The following is a 19,358-nucleotide window of genomic DNA, read 5'->3' as shown; positions in this document are numbered from 1 at the left end:
TTCACATATAGAAATCAAGGTTTCACAAATTTGAAACTTCATTTCAAAATAATGTCATGTCTACTTCACAGCCAACGTCAGCTGTGTGTACTGGAGGAAGATTTTTCAACATCAGAATGAGAATCGGAATCAGAAACGGTTTATTGCCAAGTATGTTTGCAAAAACAAGGAATTTGACTTCTTGAAACATAACCCATATGTAGCAGGAAAGATGACCAAAATTAATTAACACAGACTTTATTTCATGAATAATTATGCAAATCAATGAATACACAAATGAATGTTGTTTTTTATTCTCAAAACTTTGACTGAGATGACACTTGCCAGCTACTGAATCCAGTGTAGTTCTTCATACTGCTAATGGTTAGTTCTCTAGCTGGGACATCTGATGGAGAAATGGTGGGGAAGATGTTTCCACATGCTTCCTCTGCTACTGAGGTCTAACTGCAGACAGTGGACACTGCTGAGGAGTGCAGTGCACTACATGACAATACAAAATCAAAACAACTTGAGAATATAAACCCTAGGTTCTAGTTAAGCCACACACTACAGAGAATGTGTTTCCCTTATGTAATAGCATGCTGAGGATGATTTCACACTGGAGAGATGAAATTACAGGCATGGTCTGACAACAAGCTTACTCTGCATTTCTCTAAGAAAGAGGGAAAGAGGGAGGGGAAAATATCCTAAACTGCAGCGTTGGCTTCATGAAGAAGTTCAGGTAATAGGTGTTGGTAGGCTACTTTGGTTTTTTGCTTCTCATCTACGGTCTTGCCTCCTGCTAGAACAGAACAGTCAGGAGGGTTAGACGAGGAGGTTGATGGAGGCATTGGATTAACTAGCCCCTGGACTCCAGAGATCTGCAGGAAGAGCGACAGAGAATTATACTGCATGCCAGAAACTATACTACGACATGGCCACAAAAACATATCTTTTTTTGTGTCAGATGGCGAAAAATGTAATAAAGGTTACACTTGTTGCATGCTTTAGTATAAAAACGCTGTGAAACAATCAAAAAAACACCGCTTCACTGTCTCTCTCTTGCCCTCCCAGCTCTCTTTTTTTAAATGAGTCGGAAAGCCGACAGAAAACCCAACTTTCAATGTTTCAAAAACAAGAGATATGCTCTCCCCTAGTCCTAAAAAGATCATAAATCAAAACTAGAGTACTTCTTTGTTTATGAATGAAGTGATGCACAAGTTGAAGCAGCAGCGCCGCTGTTTGTGTTCAACCAATCAGCGACGGTCCGCCCTGCAAACCCCACCCCCTAAGTTCTTACGTACTAACTCCGACCAGGACCTTTTTGGGGGTTGAAATTTCCCCAGAACTTAATTTAGACCCTGGTACCTGCGGTCGAAATGCAATGAGTTCCTTAAAAGGTTCCTAGTCCCAGGGGAAAGGGTTTTTAGTGGCCCCTCTGGATCATTCTGCCCAGCTTTCCTTGACATAAGAGACATATGCCAGCTACCCGCATTCATTTGCATATTGAGATCAGATCATAATGCAGGTGATCGGAAGAAAGCTTAGTAAGAGCATGTGTAATTTGATTTGGGACACGCTGACAGTGTGATATCAACAGTGGTGACTCACGAGTAGCTGGTGTGCTGCTGTCGTCTTCGGGCGCTCCTCATCTTCTCAAAGCGAGCCTCCATTTCCTCCAGGACCTTCGGGGTATAGCGGACCACCAACTTGACCGAACCCTGGGCGGCCTTCAGCAGCTCCACGGCCTTCTCATGGTGCTCCCCCTCAACGCTCTGCATGGACACCGACACACAAGAGTCTCAGACCACATGCTATAAGGGTCCAAAGGTCTGCTGGACACCATTCCAACCTGGTCACTGCAATGGCTCCTTATACTGATTAACACAGTATCCCCACAGAGGAGAACTTAGCTTAGCTGTAGCAGACTTCTAGACAGCACAGCTCTCCAAATGTTTGTTAGAAGGCCTGTAAGTTAAAGTTTGGTCCAAAGTGTGTCTTTGGAGTATCCAAGAGAAAACATCTTTTGATCGACATTCAAAGTGACCAAAAACAGACCTTTGGTGTGATAAACTGACAATTCTGAAATGGTGCCATCATAAATACAGACCTCTATATATGTGGCCCCATTTACACTTGTAGATTATTAACACTCTTACAGTGTCTTGTATGTGGAGCTGCTGTTTCTTGTCTCTTCAATAGGTTTTTTAACTTAAGTTCATTTGGATGAACTGACCTTTAAATGCTACCGTTGCCCTTTTTCAGGAATCGTCAATACATGTTGACATGGTTGGATATGTTATACAACAAGACGCATTTAATGGGGTGACAGAGCCTTCTCCATATCTGCCCCCTCCCTCTGGAACTCTCTCCCCAAACACATCCGAGACTGCACTGACCTTTCCACATTCAAATCTCAAATCAAAACCCACCTGTTCAAAACTGCTTTTAGTGTGTGACCATTATTGTGTATTTTATGTTTTTAGTGTATTGCTTTTATATATGATGATTTTAATGTAAAGTGTCTTTGAGTATTATTAAAAGCGCTATATAAATAAAATGTATTATTCTTATTATTATTAATTGTTATTGCTCATCGCTCTCATGTCCAATTTCATATCCATCCTGGTGGGGTTTATTAGTAAATAGCTTTTTAATTGTCAGTTGTTCTATGTGCAGCTGCCAACAGCACAGAACTAGCAGAACCTGTATTAAAAGAAGGAAGCACATCTTATAATGTTCCCTTTCGCCAGGCTCTGCAGTTGTCAGCTTCCTATTTACATGACAGGGTTGCACAGTGTAAGCTGTCGTCCTTCACACTACATGTTCTCACTCATAGAACATATGAACAATATAAACTCTCAGTGAGGGTCTACACTCTACGCAGACTGACCACACCAACAAATATGTGTGATTACATCCATGTATGCAGACATGCAATGAGGTATAAACCACTGTCAGAGTCCATTTTTGGCCCTTATAGGTGCCTCACGTCAGCTGAAGCTGGTGTTTGGCGACCTCTGGTGGCCGAGCTCTCACTTTCTGTAGTGACACAGAAGTGTCATTTACTGCTGGCTGTGGTTACACGTCCAACAGAATGGAAACTTGGAATCAGAAGAGTTGGGGAAACAGTGCATATCAGCTGTATACTTTTTCACTAATTATCAACATCTAGAGTAGACCCTCAAGTATTTGGAAGTGAATTTTTATTTGAGTTTATTTATAAAAGCCATTAAAATGTCATTAAAATAAACTTCTGTTGAACTTGAGTGTGTGTATCTCCTCTCAGTAGAGGAGACTAGTAGACTAGTAGCTCACAGCAGGCCTGAGCTTCTTACCACTCCGTTGACTGACAGCAGCTGGTCTCCTCTCTTCAGCCCTCCTTGGCGGTCGGCCACACCCCCAGGGATCACTCTGGAGATGTAGATGGGGGAGTTCTGCTCTTTGCCCCCCATGATGTTGAAGCCCAGACCCTCTTCTGTCTTGGGCAGCTCCACCACCCTTGGGTGGGCGTGGCCCTCGCTGGCTGCAAAGGCTGCCACTGTGGCCTGTTTCGGATGATCAGCATTAAAATTGACTATTTCACATAAAAATGGTAAAGAAAGGAGTTTTCGTTCCTTTTATGTCCAGTTACATCACAGAATGTGAAAACACAACGATGTATTTTTGTGTCTGCACAACTACCATCACAAGCAGCACTTTTCTGACCTTCTACTTGCCCCTCTGTGTTGTGTTTGGTGCACAGGGTGGAGGAGAGGGACATGCAGGACAGAGGTTCATTCAAATGAGGCAATGCAAAGTGAGCTGTTAGTCAGACAAACGTTTCTGGCACAAAGTCCCTCTGCTCCCACTTTTGTCAACAACAGCAAATTAAATACTTGCAGCAAATGCGTAACAATAATGTAATCGTGCTTCAGGGTTAAGTTCACATTTGTCAAGTCTGTCTTAAAACAATAGTCACATGCCCATATGGACATTGAAATAGGTTTCGCCTCCTGTTCATACTCCTGTTCATAAACAGATCCCTTCCTAACATGCTTCCAATGGAACAGACAGAAAGTAAATATAAAGCTTCAGTAGTTCAACAAATCAAGTGTCAATCTTCCGAAGTTAGTCTGTTTCGTTCAGAATCCCCTGCATCCACGAGAGGAATGATTACACATTCATGCTTTAAGACAGCTTCATAAAAAATGAGCATCAAAGAGTAACATTTGATGTTGTTTAAGCAGCAACTCCAGTAAAGCAGTGTGCATGAATGAGTGATTCTTACAGTATCTGTTATCCATGGACGCTTTCTGACAAGTTCCTCCTTCACCTCATTAAATCCCTGCAGCTGTCTGAAGGCAGCAGCCTCCAACCATCCACTGTGTTTACCTTCATTAAATCACATCCACATGACAACAGGCCACACACACACACACCACACACACCTCCATGAGAGTACATTTATTAATCACCTATATTCCACTGCACCCAGCACTTTTGCCCTTTGTGCTCCTGGACCAAAATAGCAGGTGAGCTGGGAGACGCCCACTCAGTCGATGAACTACCACTTAGCGCTGGTTGCTGTGCTTGTGCAATTAAAATAGGGCCCAAATGTCTCTTATACAATGTATATTGTGCAATAGTGAAGTAATCTTTAGTTATTAGTTTGCATACCTTGGCAGTTGCCTGTGCTCGCACCTCCGGTCCTCCAACAATGTCTAGAGTGTCATACAGCTGCTCATAAACCTGAGGGGCAACAGGGCAGAGCAGAGAGTCCCACCAACACATGAGTGTTGTAACGTGAAATACACTGGACAATATTCCAGACATGACAAAAAAGAAGCTTTTACAAACCAAGCCATATATTTGTGACCAAGAGGTCTCACTCTCACTACTTTGATATACGAGTCTTCCAGACAAACGTGGAGTCTAGAGGGGGCTTCCAATAGTGAGAGAAAGCAGTTAAAGAGATTTTTGTTTCTGAGAGTGAGATGAGAAGATGAGTCTCATCTCAGTATGTTACAGAGCTGCAGTCAGGACATGGTTAGCCTGAGATAGCATAATGACTGGAGGACAAACTATGCCGACCCAATCCCAACTCAAAGCTCACAAAATACTTAAATAATTGTTTATTTGAATAAATTGAATTCTGAAATGAATTTGAAGATCCTTTATTTAAAGGTGCAGTGTGTAGGATTTGGGGGCATCGAGCGGTGAGGCTGCAGATTGCAACCAACTGAAACTTGTCCCGTGTGCCAAGCGTGTGGCCAACACGAAAACATGAAAATGCAAATGACCCTTTCTAGAGCCAGTGTTAGGTTTGTCCGTTCTGGGCTACTGTAGAAACATGGCAGCCAGCTCTGTGGAGGACCCGCTCCATATTTAGATACAAACAGCTCATTCTAAGGTAACGAAAACACAATCATTCGTATTTTTAGGATACACTAAAGAACACATGCTTAATAATAATATTTTATTCCATTTCTGACATCAAATTCCCTTAAATGCTACACACTGTTCCTTTAAGTCTCAGTCAGAATGCCTTCTCTTGATATTGACATAATTCTTTTCTGCAGTTATATGTTCTACGGCATGGTGGTTTGGAGCGTCTTACGTATTTGGTTTTAATGTAATGTTTTAATGCATTTGTTTTTAACTGACAACTGAAATGTGAAGTCATTGCGTGGGGGAGTAACCGTGGTGGCTGGATGAAGGCTGACACAATGTTCAATACATTAGGGAGGAAATACTCTGAGTTATTTTTGCCCCAGACTTCCCAGAACTCTTTGCTGTACCTCTCTGATGGCAGCACAGAATTTGCTCTGTAGGACTCTCTGCAGGGCCTGCAGTTTGGGAGGAGGCAGCTCACCGCTCCGCTGCAGCCGGTCCAGCAGCTCAATCACCCTGCACACATCTAACACACACACACACACACACACACACACATTCACACAAGGACGGATTATCAACAGGGCTAAGCAGGAACCACAGGCCAGTAGGCCACAGTGTGGCAATTATGAATACTATGGGCAATAAAGCACAACAAAAAATATAAGGTTATTAAATTTCCATTATATTTGTCACGTCCAATATCACAATTTGCCTCAGAGGGTTTTACATCTGTACAACATACATCCTCTGTCCTTGGACCCTCGCATCCTTTGAGGAGGCTGCTAACCATGTAGGAGCATTCAAGAAACGCTTCTGACAGTAAGCTCTGCTTCTTTCTGAGCCACCTTCATAGAACACTCCTCGTGAGTTTATTGCGTGGTTATTACTCAGGCACGCGACCACACCTATATCGCCTGTCGGCCGCGCTGTGAGGTTATATAGACTCAAGAAATAGGAGTCAAATAAACAGTGTGCTGCTGTACATCAGAACGCAGTTCGCTCCTCCATTCAAACGAACAATGAGGGAGAAGACTCGACCGCACCTCAAACAGGCTTGCTGCGTCCACGCGACGGACACCATATTCGCGCGCGCTGCACGGTTTCGTTGTTTTTTTTAAGGCACGGTGACAACTCGACATTTCAGACCCAGCCAAGCTCAGATCAGTGAAATGATGAGATGCATATTGTCGGAGGCGCGTGCGATAATACGTCCTCCGTTATTCGATGTACAGATAATAAATGTAGAACAAGCCAAGCATGTTTACTCAAAAATGATGCCTTCAATTATATGGCAGTCTCAATGGATTCTACGTTTACTACAAGAAAGAAACGTGCACGAGTCATAGCCCTTTATAAAGGCCCTTTTAAACGTTTGACACGTTCAACGAACTGCGACATGAGGCTTCACTAATGTCAGCCTACCTTATTTAAACAGCCGACACATATTCAAATGAGGACAACGCCGTTATTTTCCCATCATTAGCTTCATTTTAGACAAAGTACCGCCTCTACATCCGCGAGGTTAAACAGGTGATGTTACTGAAAACCTGAACGAGAGGCTCCGTTAATGTTACCTCTCTCCAGGCACAGCGGCTCCGTCAGGGCCGCCATGTCTGCGTCCTTGGCAGGGTGGTAGTAAGAGGACATCATTGTGAGCCCCTCCGCGTCCAGACCGATAGCCTACTTAACTCTGCTTAGACGAGCAAGGGGTCTGGCTCACAGCGATGCGTGGTCCATCTTCTATGATGACATGGTCAGCAGACTGTAGATGAGGAGCCGATACGGACGGTGAGCAGGACAGAGGATCGGGCAGTGTGCAGCCTGACGCACCGCAGCTCGGCTTCAACGCGTGCTCACATAGAACGGGTGTTTTATGTGCTCCTACTGCGCAGACTGAAAACAAAGATGCTAATTCACTCCGTCATTCTTACATACAAATTCCAATATCAGGTCTGTATTCCGAATAGGTGAAATTATTGCAACTATAAACTAAGGAATTATTTCTCACAATAATTTGATAAACAGTTCCAAACCAGTTTTTAGCCCATCATACTACATGTAACTTTACTTCGTTGCTGACCATTTCTCATTACATAATGCAGTAGATTGGTTTTACGAAACAATCAAATTACTGGTTTCCATTCACGCAGTATGAAAATCCGACTATGGAGAATTGATATGCTATACATAAATTCTCTACCTATGTGGACCGCATGTCAAAGCAAGCTACTGCGCCGATGCGTCTCCACTATAACAGAATTATCATGCAACTAAATTGTAAGAAAAATAATTTAAACACTCATGATAGATGTCCAGCTCTGTCTCTTTATACTACAAGGTGGAGGATGGAATGGTTACATTTAAGGTCTGAAAATAGAATCAGAAGTTAAAGTCACAGGATGTGTTATGAAAGGCATACAAATAGGATGAGCTCTGGCTTTAAGCCACATCTTTATTAAAATGACGTTGCAAATCTAACATAGAAACAGCAGACATAATAAAAATTAAAAAAAAAAGAGAAAAAACTTTATTCCAGAATGAATAAACAGAACAGCCCTCAATAGCCACACAATACTACATCTCCATCAATTTCACATACATTGAGGGGAAATTTGTCACTTGGTTGTGAGCATACAATCCAACTGTTTTATGAATCTGGAAATAAAAGACAACACAATCTACCCTTCTAAAACCGAATGGAGCTTGTGTTTCTACAGTTCATCCCAAGCCAAGTGGAAAAAGAAAAAACATCTAGAGTGAATCAAGTAAAAAGTAATCTGGTAACATTTAGTGGCACGGATTAGTCAGACAATGCAGGAAAGCTGCAACTTCTGTGAGACCAAATCAGTTATCAACTGTGCGTGCAACAGTATTAAGAGGAATATTTCAACAGATTATTGACAGACAGGAGGAAAGCTAGCTAGAAGCCTGGTGCTGAAGAGGCCCTGACATCATTTAGGCTTCCTGTGTCTTGGTAAAAAGTTAAGGGCAGAGTTAAAGTATAGTATGAAACAACTTATTTATGAGTGGGAGTCTGCTGGGTGAGGGGCTGTCTCAGTACTCCTCTCCCCCCGCTCCCTCCATCTTGTAGCCATTTTCACTGGAGCCATAGCCATCAGCCGATGGCACCGACTGCTGGTCCATCATGCCATCCTGACTGTACTCCTCCATGTGTGGCGGCGCTCCTCCCTCATCCTCATTGGCCATGTCATCTTGGGGGCCCGTGTCATCTCGTAGGGAGCCATGACGCTCCTCTCTGCGGTCCCCCCTGTCCCTCTCCCCCCGCTCCCTCTTATGTTCCCTGTCTCTGTCCCGGTCTCCCCTGCGCCTCTCTCTGTCCCTGTGGCTGCGTCTGCGCTCCCTGTCTCTGTCCCTGTCCCTACGCTCCTCCATGCCCTCACCCACTTCTCCTTCATTTTCCTCCAGCACCCGCTCACCACCTTCAGGGGCCCCGTCACCCTGGCTGACCTCCTCCCCATCTAGCCCCTTGCCTCTCTCCCTGTCTCTCTTGCGATCCCTGCTCCTGCTCCTTCTCTTCCGTTCTCGACTCCTCTCCCTACTCCTGCTGTCTCCTCCCGCTGCCGCCACCGCCCCACGGTCCTTCTCCCGCTCTCGACGCCGGCTACCACTACCACCACCACCACCACCGCCGCCGCCGCCGCCACCGCCGCCGCTACCGCCGCCGCTACCGCCACCGCTGACCTCCTCTGCTCCTCCAATCGGTCTCTCTCGCTCTCGCTCCCGGGATCGAGTACGCCGACGGCGTTCACGGGATCGGGACCTGCGGCGCTCTCCTCTGTCCTTGTCCCGGTCGCGCTCTCGGCTGCGCTCCCTCCGCTCTCGGGGTTCCCGATCACTATGAACAGTCAGGACAAAGTGAAGACTGTTATACACAGCAGTATTTTATACCAAATCACATATCTTCCCTGAAAGTACTCACCCCACTATGGGGCGCTCTTCATAACGTGATGCATCATCTCGGCCGGAGTGCTTAATGTTGACATCAGCTCCACCTCTTCTAGTGCCACCCAATCCACCACCTAGTTAAGAAAAACAAGCAAAACATAAGATGAAGTCAAGTATGGACCTTTAGACTTAAGTCAACACTGGTTACAGGATGTGTATAGAAAGACAACAGCACTGTGTCAAAAAGAACACATGGCTTCTTTGGTGTGGATGTGTTCCTACAGCTAAAACAAACACCAACCTGGATGTCAAATTTGAAGGATTATCAGACAAAGACAGCTGTTTATAACCTAACGGCAGGAGTTTACAACACATCAATCTCAACACTTGCATAATGCTAAAAATGTATCAGCGTTGATCAGTCGTTTTCTCGAGCATCATTAAATCAGTTTCAACTGAGTACCATGTTCAAAAAAAGAAGCTAATGATTGATTCAGGAAACAAACCATATGTGTAGTACGGTCGCTACATCAAAAAACAACTGTCCACACTGAGCAGAGTATGTACAATTCACCCGAAGAGTGACAGATTTCTGAAAGAGTGCCTACTACTGTATATCTGTATGTGTGAACACGCAGCGTTAAGCTCACAAAACCTTTGCAATTACACAATCAGTGTGTGCCTCCACAATGTCAAACATTATTTTTTAAGTGAATAAAAAGTTATAAAAAAATAACAATCCACCCTCCAATTAACACAAGAGCTCTAAATTGAGCTTTTAGTGTGCTGTTTTTTGTAAAAGGCGACCCCACCCCCAAGTGTCCCTGTAACAAGCGTCTGGCGCTCTCATTGGCTGTAGCTCCCTGACAGGTCAGATATTTAGCCTGCTAGGTGATGCTTCTTTTAACAGCGAGCACAGAGCCAACGCCACCTCTAGCTTCTGTCAGGAGGCTCCAAACACTCGGGGCTAAAGTCTTATAGTGTTAACTACACTAGCCGTCTCAGAGGGCCTCTTCCACTTGACGGTGTGTGTGGGGCATACTTTTTTTTTGGTTACAGTGCTGTGTGAAAAAAAAAGAAAGCTTACAACAGGCGGTAAATAATATTCATGTGCAAGGTGTTTTCAACAAAAAAACAAACATGAAATCTAAATCAATCCCAGCACAGAGCTCTGAAGTTTGAAATAAAAAGAGGCAGCTGACCCAGCCTGCGAGGATGCCATCCTTTCACAGTGCGTCCACGTTCCACGTCAACCAGTACTCTTCTACCGTCAATCTTCTTCCCATCGGCATGCTTGTAGGCGGCTGGAGAAGAGGAATGGGGAGAGGGAAGACAGAGGTGAGATAGGAATATGACTGCATCAATGTGGCCAAGGAAACAAACAATGCATTATTATACTGACCAGGAGCAGGCGAGGCCGAGATGGCTGCTCTCTGGGCATAAGCCGAAGGATAATGGGAGCAGACTTCCTTCCACCCGATGAGTGATTGATATGTCACACTTTTAACTGCATCATTTAAATACCCAGCTTTCAGTTCTTGTCTGCATTAAATAACAGTATATTGTAGCCATCTTAAGTTGTCCTAAGTAGAATCATGCGGCCTTCGTACAATTACTACTTAATAAGCAAGTTTCTCTGCATTTTTTCATAAATGCTTTATCTGTCACGCAGGTTTGACTGTGACAAGTTAGACCACAGACAGCTGACATGGCATCTTAAATCAGCTCATTACACATTCTTAATACTTAACCCAACCTGCTGAGATAACTGACATTGGAATTATCTAGAATTAAAATCACAGCTATTATCATAACTGTTATGTATTTGCCGGTGACAAATATCAGATTTTTCTTATTGGTGAAATGTCATTTCTTTGAAAAACACAAAATCCTATCATGGCAGTAAAGCACACGTTTGACCTTAAATACTTTACAAATGCTTGAGAATAAACTGGTCAGGGGAATAAAGTTTACCTTGCACTATTAACAGCAAATATTTTGGTATGGCAGTAATATGTTTTGTTATAGAAGCTGAAACTTCTTACAAGCTTCATGGGAAATCAACATGAGCTTGCATCAGCATGACGTCTAGCATTTGGCATATTTCCAACCTCTTTGTCCCACACCTCATTATACCACACAACAGTCTTTTGATCCATCTTGCATAATGACGTGGAGAGATGCAGGTGGCTCATCCTGGCTGCTACACTGGTCTGACGCCGTGATGATCGCTGAGGGCAAAACTTGCGTCCAAGAAGAGGGCCTTACCAAAACCCATCAGTGATAGCATACAGTCCGAGGGCCTTACCAAATCCTCACATACATTCTGAGGGCCTTACCAAACTCCCTCACTCATACTATACAGTCTTACCATAGTCCCTCACACATGGGCCTTATGAAAGTCTCTGCCCCAGTCTTAGAGTCTTACCAACATCCACCAGCACCAGTACACATACCGTCGCAACACCTCTTATCTGGGGCCTTACCAGAACCCCTCCACTTCCTGTCACTTAGGATGACAACATCCTATCCAATGATAGGGCCTTACCAAACCCCCACCAGTCCTACCAAAACTGACCAACTGAAAGAAAATAAGCAAAGACAAAAAAACGGGGCTACCTTCCTTACAGGAGTTGCGTTATTACAACCCCAACCAACTAATGAGAAACAAACTTTTTTTTTTTTTTTTTTTAAACCAAGAAAGTCATGTTCAACGACACACTGGCATGTCTTGGATCTAAAGTGGCCTGAAATATCAAGTCCAGTGTCTAAACGTATTAACTGACATGACATACACTGAAACTTTTCTTTAAAATAACCTTACTATTGTTATGAATTAATATGTAGGGATACATTAAACTAGTATCTACCTTAAGTTATGTAGTGAATAAATGTATGAATTGCTCATTTAGCAGAATTACCAAGAAAATTCCCCTCATCTGCCATTTCTATTAAAGCCAGCTCAGACCTATTTGATTGGACAGTATAATGCACCGACTTCTGTGAGATTTGAACATTTTAAATATTAAATGCCGTTATGAACTGTATTTAGGGCAGAGCGATATGGAGAAAATGACAATATCTTTTACCATATACTTTGATATTGCGATCTTTGGTGCTTTCACCAAATATTTACACGACATTTCTCAGTGATGTAGATATAATTTAAGTGGGTAAAGGCAAATAATGGAACAACTAGAACAGTCTGTTCAGTTTAGATATCACTTCAGCGTAATGCAGCCTTCAAAACCAGGAAAAGACAACACTAGTGCCATATTACGATATCCAAAATCTAAGACAATATCTAATCTCATATCACGTTATCAATATAATACCAATGTATTACACAGCCCGAACATTGTTACGCTAATTAGGCTCTACAACCTGCCAGCCTAACAAATGTTTGTAGAATGAAGTGTTAAATGGCATCAACAGTATGGGTCGATATGCACCGAGTTAATGCCCAGCTTCTGTTATTTACATAACGCCTTATTTAATCGGCACCGATATTTAGCAGAAAAACTTGACTCCATTTCTTTACCGAGTGCCTTCCCTGCTGAGCTGTGTTTACACGTTACTGACATGTACTGCTACGCAACCAGACAGACAAAACGGCATCACTAAGATTGTGAAAAGCGGCTACATATTCAGTCAATCTGCACAGTGTTAATCATATCTAACTCCACACTGAGTGACAGCTGCTTAACACATTTGGATTTCTCCTTCTTGTTCACTGACCTTGTGCCCCCCCACACCGCAAAGCTATTGCGACGCATGAGCCCTAAGTAACTGAGGTGGCTTTGACAAAGGGCAGAATCATTGGGCAAACTTTAATACACTAGTGGTCAGGGGTGCGTTCAATGGTCAAAGTCTAAAATCCAAGTAGTAGTAATTGCACTGAAAGCTCTTTAAGGCTTGCAAAAAAAATGACGCTTTACCCATTGAACGTAGCTCCTCTTCCCTATGTAGGAGATGGAGGGTGGAAAAAAATCTTACCCATCATACAAACCCATTATACCAACCATATACTGAGCTGTGGTAGTAGGGTGTAGATGTATCATAACCATCATCATCTGCCAGCCAGCTCTGGCCAATAGCCATCACAGATTGGCGGCTGCAGTGGCAATGAGAACAACACACAGTTAATATACTGTTTAGCCCCACATCCCCCCTCATTTCACCCACTGCTGTGACTACACGTTTGCTGTGATTCAGCAACTCTGGTCTTGAAGAGCCGATCACACTAATATCCCAGAATGGTGTCATTGTGTTAGATGGCACCATTCACTTGTCTAATAAGACGGTACACCATTACTCGCTGTGGCGTCACCACCAGCTTTAAATATCTCACTAGTGTGGTGTATTTAACTAATCTCACCATGACCAGGGTTGAAGACCACCAATAAAAACTTTGACAAACAAGCTACGATAGCTACGATCTACAAAAGATGGGTTTCCATAAAATCCCATTCAGTGCTTGGCAACCAGTGTGACCTTGTGCTTACCATCACAGTCCAACCAGGAGAGCTGCTCTTCCACAGAGCTACAATGCCTAACTGTTAAAAGACAATGTGCCCCTTGACAGGCAAAGATGTTCAGGTTCACAGATGAAAGACACAGTTCTACCTCTTGGTCGTCCCACTTTTCCCAGGATGCTACTGAATGAAGTGGTCCCCTCCTCTCCCAGACTATTAGTCAACTGATGACACGCATCAAACACAGACACACACATCACACAACCACCAGACTCTGATTCCAAAATTTAGAAGTACTCAGATATCTTTGATTCCACAAACATCTATTTTGTCATTAGGTAGTAGTCACCTTCCTAAAGTGTCACCCCAGTATCATTACCAGAATACCCACATAGAATAAAATGACAGGGGGTTCAACTGAAGAACCACCCTGCATGTCTTCATGAACATGTGACCATATATACATTGGTACTCACAGTGCATGTCTCGTTCATGCTCATACTCAATGAATGCATAGCCGCGTGGCTTCCCCGTCCTCTTGTTGTAGACTATGTAAATCTGGAACAAACAGGAATGGAGACATGAGTTGGCTGTGGAATCATCACTACACAAAGACCTGACAATCCACAACAGGCCACATCAAGTGTGTGCATACATCATGTGTAACACAACCCAAAGCCACAAACTTATAGCTGAATCAAACTTATCTTACCATGTTCAACAGAAATACAATATATGCTTCCTAAATGGGCCAGTCATTGCAGGCCAGTGGTGCTACACTGTACAAGCAGTTACATTTTATATTTCAAACATTTTTGTGAAATGACTAACAATTTAGAATTTCCAATACACCGACATAGCACAACAAAAATAGGGTAAAATAAATTAAAAGTACAGTGTACAAAAGTTGGTGTGGCACTGACATCTTAATGTGTCAGGTGTCCCCCGAGATATCAGATAGTTTTGGCATGACATTGGCACAAATTGTGGTGTCTTAGCCTTTTTTGCCAGCAAACCATGTAACAAATTCAAATGAATGGATTTCTTGGTGTTAGGCTTACAGGGATACATACTGTATATAGGATATATAGGATGTCATTTAAACAGTTTGTACACAGATCTCGACAAGTGAGAAACAGTAGCTAAACATACCCGTTTGATGGGGCCATAGACCTCAAACTCACGGCGAAGCTTGGACTCTGTCGTATCATAGTTCTACAGCAAAGAGAATACCATTAGACATCAACAAAATAATAATTTGCTTAATCTACAGACGTGTTGCAAGAACGCCTAAAATCACACACTCACCACTCGTGCAACAAACAATGTCTTGAAGGCATCCCCTTGTGCATTGGGGTCATTATGGGGGTCCCCTGAAATAATGCAAATAGAAAAGCCGGTTAGTTTAAGCCAAGAAACCATATACAGTGAAAAGAGCTCGTAATGTATGTCACTGTGAAAACTTACAAAGCTTGAGTTCTGTCTCCACCACTGCTTGTCTCCTCTCGATCTTTTCTCGCCTCTGCAAATGCCAAAAATGAACAGGAAATGGTTACTCTGGATCACTCAGTGAAGGCTCACTGTGAATAGCAAAGCTCATAAAGATGCTAGGGCTGGCCTTTGATCACTGTCCCAGTCTATGTGCAGCGCCATCAACGACTGCAGAACTGCAGCCCCTTGTGCAAAATGGAGTGTATGCTCGGAAGTCATGATTTCACACACATTTATTGGCTACTTTATTAGTGTGACCGTGGCATTGGCACGAGAGGTTAAAAACTATCCTACATATTATATACATATTCATTTTGGAGAGACACTTGAATAAAGTTAAAGTTTAAAAAAAAAGCAATGTTTCCCAGTAATATAAAGTAGTTATTAGAGAGGGAATTATTGTGGTTCGACTTCCCAACAATAGCTCTAAGCAGCTTATAATACATAATTAAAACTGCTAATACCAACAATATTTTTATCAATAAAATTACAATCTTTTATGTACTAATCATTTGAATTGTGTGATTTTATGTAAATAACCATTATAGATGACTATAATGCAGTGGTGGGCCGTCAGGGCTAGCAAGGCTTTCTTTGCTGGCTTCGACAGAATCACAAAGTTATAGCTATTTTATCATTTTTCATAAATGCACTACATGTATTCTAATTATTTTTCCCATTATCTTATGTTCTCATTGCACAGCTACTGTCTTCCTCAGTTGCTCTGCTTCCAGTGCAGCTTGTTTTAAGTAGAGCTTTTATCCAATCAGATTTCACCTCTGTGTCTCTAGGTAAGAAGAGAGGCCTGAGGCCTGCAGACTCACACGTGAATCCCTTTACAGTTTAAGTGAATGGAGACGATATTGTTGATTGTCATAGTCTTCAACCAATCAGATCTTTAGTTTGACATGTTGGGCGTATTCTTTGACGTGTCAGAGCCTGCTAGCTGATCTACAAGTAAGTGATTGGTCAGTGGGCTAGCGTGACATGTTGGGCGGTGACAATCCCAAAATCTGCTGCCTCTGTAGAGTAGACACTTTCAGCCCTCAAACGCATTCAAGAAATACAACTGGGGAGGCTCGACTGTCTTCACTGGCGTCCATGAATCGAGAAGGACTTCTTACAGGAACTAAAACACACGGATGTACTGAACAACCGTGAGATTAAACTCTTTGTTAACAAAGAAAGACTTTGTCTTTAAATAGTGAACAGCAGCATTGGTAAGTGAACTGCGATTATTTTTACATCTGCAGTAGCTTTAATATGCTTGTTTAAATATTATTATTTGTACAACTTGTTCTTATGAAGATGGATTTTTATGTGATAGGAACTATTGTTACGTCCAATGTTGTCCCCAGTGTCAAAGTTAAGTTTGAGTTAAAGTGATCATCTTTGAAGGTTCATGTGTTTAAGTGGACTCATTTTCCCTCTCGGTGTTGACAGATGAATAAATCCGTCAGTAACAAGAACTATGGAGTCGTGTATTTCCTGGAGGGAGTGACAGGAGAGTTACTACTCTGTTAATTTGTCTATGATGTCGTTTTTATATGGTTAATATTGTTCCCTCTGATGTGAATATTTGAATGGCCCGTGCTCTTCAGTGTGTGGATGAATACGTGTTTTAGCTCCGCAGTTTCTTTTAATGCATTGTCCGTTAATGACGCAGCATCCCGTCATTCATGTATCTGCACTGCAGTTAGTGTATTTGTAGGTGTTGAGCTTCATTTTTACACAAAACAAATAATAACCGTAGCTGTGGAGTCATGAGGAGGTTCAACTGTAATAGGACAGTACTGAAGGCCCAAGTATAAAGTGCACGGACCGCTACTGCTATAATGATGATAAAAGACATCCTTTGTCCTCCATCTAACAATCTATATCGGCCAATGTAGATCAATTGGTAGCAGTGGCAAAAAAGACGTTATTGGGGCATCTCTAAAAGTTTGTTCCCTGTTCTTTTGTGCTGATTATCACCAGAGTATCAATAAGGTACGGAGTTAACGGGTCTGCGGTCTGTGTTTTAGAATTACGGAGTGAGATATCCACGAAAAATATCAGCGTCGTACACCTCCTCTGTGACTGTGCCTGTCTTTGCATGAGGAGTGGAGTCGTGCTTTAATCTGACACACCGACTCCGGCTCAGTACAGCGTGAGACACACATCATGGCGGAGAACAAAAAGATCTAACGTGTGGTTACATTTTACTCCAGTAGATGATATCTCTCGTTGTCACGAATGCAATAAACCCTCACAAGTATGGGAACAATTTATCAAAACATTTGACCAACAAGCAGAACATAAATCTGTAGAAACACACGGTTTTGACTGGTTGGTGAACAGCCGACCATCCTCGTCCACTGCAGGTACGTTAGCGATGCCATACACAGTTTGCTAATAAGATGTCTAATAAATGAAAGCTAATCACTTAACTTATTGTTTAGTCGCGAATGTATTTGAAAGATTTCTTAACTTCTTGTATTAATGCTCAAGAAAATATATTTGTACACATACAAGAATAATAAAGCAATTTGTGTCTCACAATATAATCAAAAATAACTGATAAGAGTCTTGATAAGGAAGCAAACCAATAAGCCGAATCATGAGTACTAATATTAATAAAATCCTAATTATCCCTGTCGGTGCCTAATAAAGTGGCCACTGAGCGTATATGGCATAACAAACCTACAATTTATGTCCTATTTTGTTTATAGCACTGGGTACATGCTTGAGGAGCATCTCAAGACAGAAGAATCATCTTCACAGAAGGGGAAGAGTCTTAAAACGCTCCTTGTACTCAGCACATGTCAAGGCTCTTCATTGCATGGCTCACCTTTCTCTCCAGCCGCTCATCGCGCGTCTCTGCCCTTGTTGGTGGTGGGGCATCTCTTGGATCCTGATCACAAAATGGAAAAAAACATGACAAATATGGTATTGAGAAAGAATTTGGGCATAATTCAAAGTATACAATTATAGAAGATTAAATATTCACCTCGAAATGCCTGATGAACGGTGCAATGCCACTGTACGGTTGGTTGTGGTGTTTCTCGTGGGGCAGCTTCTCCAGCTGTGGCAGGAAAGGTATCGGGTCCCGCGGTGCGAATAGGGCCAGCAGATTCGGGGGTAAAAACTGCGTCATCTTTCACCTAAATTGACAATATCGTGTAGAATTATTACCATAAACATCTGGACACGTTGCAAAATTCTACCAGTAACGTTACTGGTAGAAAACGGAAGCTCGCAAGGCAGTCAACTGTTAGCTTCATGTGGCAATTGTTGTCTTCTTTCAGAAGACTTCCGTAAAAGCGCGTGTAATTTGTACGTATTAAAATTTGGCCAAACCACATGCTCTGTAAAACGTTACACACCGCGTGAACAGTGTACATACTCTAGAAGTTACACGATAATAGTTTTCACACCGGCTATCAACTCAACAGTGTAGCCTTGAGACTTCAGTAATGCCCCTTGCGTTAGCCAGCAAGCTAACTATGCTAACAAGGAGCCTCGAGCATGGTTCTTACCTTCTCTCCTCCAATGTCTTGACAAAATGTCAGACCATGAACCAGAAGAAGCGTGCGATATATGCAGGTCTCCTGGACCAACTCACTCAAGCAAAAGTCGACAAACAATAAACTAAATGCGGTACGCTCAGGGTGCCAAGGCCGTATGGCGACAATTACTTGAATGTGTGCGAGCTGACAAGCTGCTTGTTTCTGAAAAATAAAATGGCGGGATGCCGTAAATCGACGTCATCTGACGTAAACCTCACCGGGAGCAAATCAATATACCACACATCACCATCAAAATGCTTCGATGTGGATTTGAACCAAAATTCAAGTGCAGCGCGCTTAATATGATATTCTGTCTGCACCATATAGCCTTGGTTATACGTGAATGAAAAGTGATTTTGCATTAAATGTTTTGTTCTCAATTAAAACTGCTATTCATAACGCTAATGACATTCAACCACGAGATGTCGTACTCGCCCTGCGCACTGCCATTGCATTCATTTAAGTCAGGGTTCCTTAATAGGCGGACCGCGATCAGGATCCGGACCCAGGACCTAAAACCGATAGATAATTGAGAATTATTACATTTTGACGGAGCGCTTCTATTTTAACCGGCGCAGTTACG

At 42.7% G+C, this 19,358-nt stretch overlaps 2 protein-coding genes across 2 annotated transcripts; both read right to left on the bottom strand.

Moving 5' to 3' along the window:
- Positions 1-221: 221 nt before the first annotated feature.
- lin7b (lin-7 homolog B (C. elegans)) lies at positions 222-7,660 on the bottom strand. Its single transcript, XM_076082435.1, has 6 exons — positions 6,930-7,660; positions 5,760-5,878; positions 4,639-4,710; positions 3,318-3,527; positions 1,591-1,754; positions 222-860 (listed from the first exon to the last, which is right to left on the bottom strand). Exons 1-6 carry the CDS (start codon positions 7,003-7,005, stop codon positions 839-841), a joined length of 663 nt encoding a protein of 220 aa, XP_075938550.1. The 5' UTR covers positions 7,006-7,660; the 3' UTR covers positions 222-838.
- Positions 7,661-7,782: 122 nt separating this feature from the next.
- Positions 7,783-18,942, bottom strand: snrnp70 (small nuclear ribonucleoprotein 70 (U1)). Its single transcript, XM_076082424.1, has 10 exons — positions 18,746-18,942; positions 18,217-18,370; positions 18,058-18,120; positions 15,204-15,258; positions 15,045-15,109; positions 14,889-14,951; positions 14,213-14,294; positions 10,464-10,565; positions 9,296-9,395; positions 7,783-9,211 (listed from the first exon to the last, which is right to left on the bottom strand). The coding sequence occupies exons 2-10, from the start codon at positions 18,361-18,363 to the stop codon at positions 8,410-8,412; spliced, it is 1,479 nt and encodes a 492-aa protein (XP_075938539.1). The 5' UTR covers positions 18,364-18,370; positions 18,746-18,942; the 3' UTR covers positions 7,783-8,409.
- Positions 18,943-19,358: the final 416 nt, after the last annotated feature.

Source organism: Anarhichas minor, unplaced genomic scaffold, assembly GCF_050575085.1.
Source record: "Anarhichas minor isolate MPS153535 unplaced genomic scaffold, ASM5057508v1 ptg000007l, whole genome shotgun sequence".
In the NCBI taxonomy this organism is placed as follows: Eukaryota; Metazoa; Chordata; class Actinopteri; order Perciformes; family Anarhichadidae; genus Anarhichas; species Anarhichas minor.
This window is presented reverse-complemented; position numbering and strand designations above follow the sequence as displayed.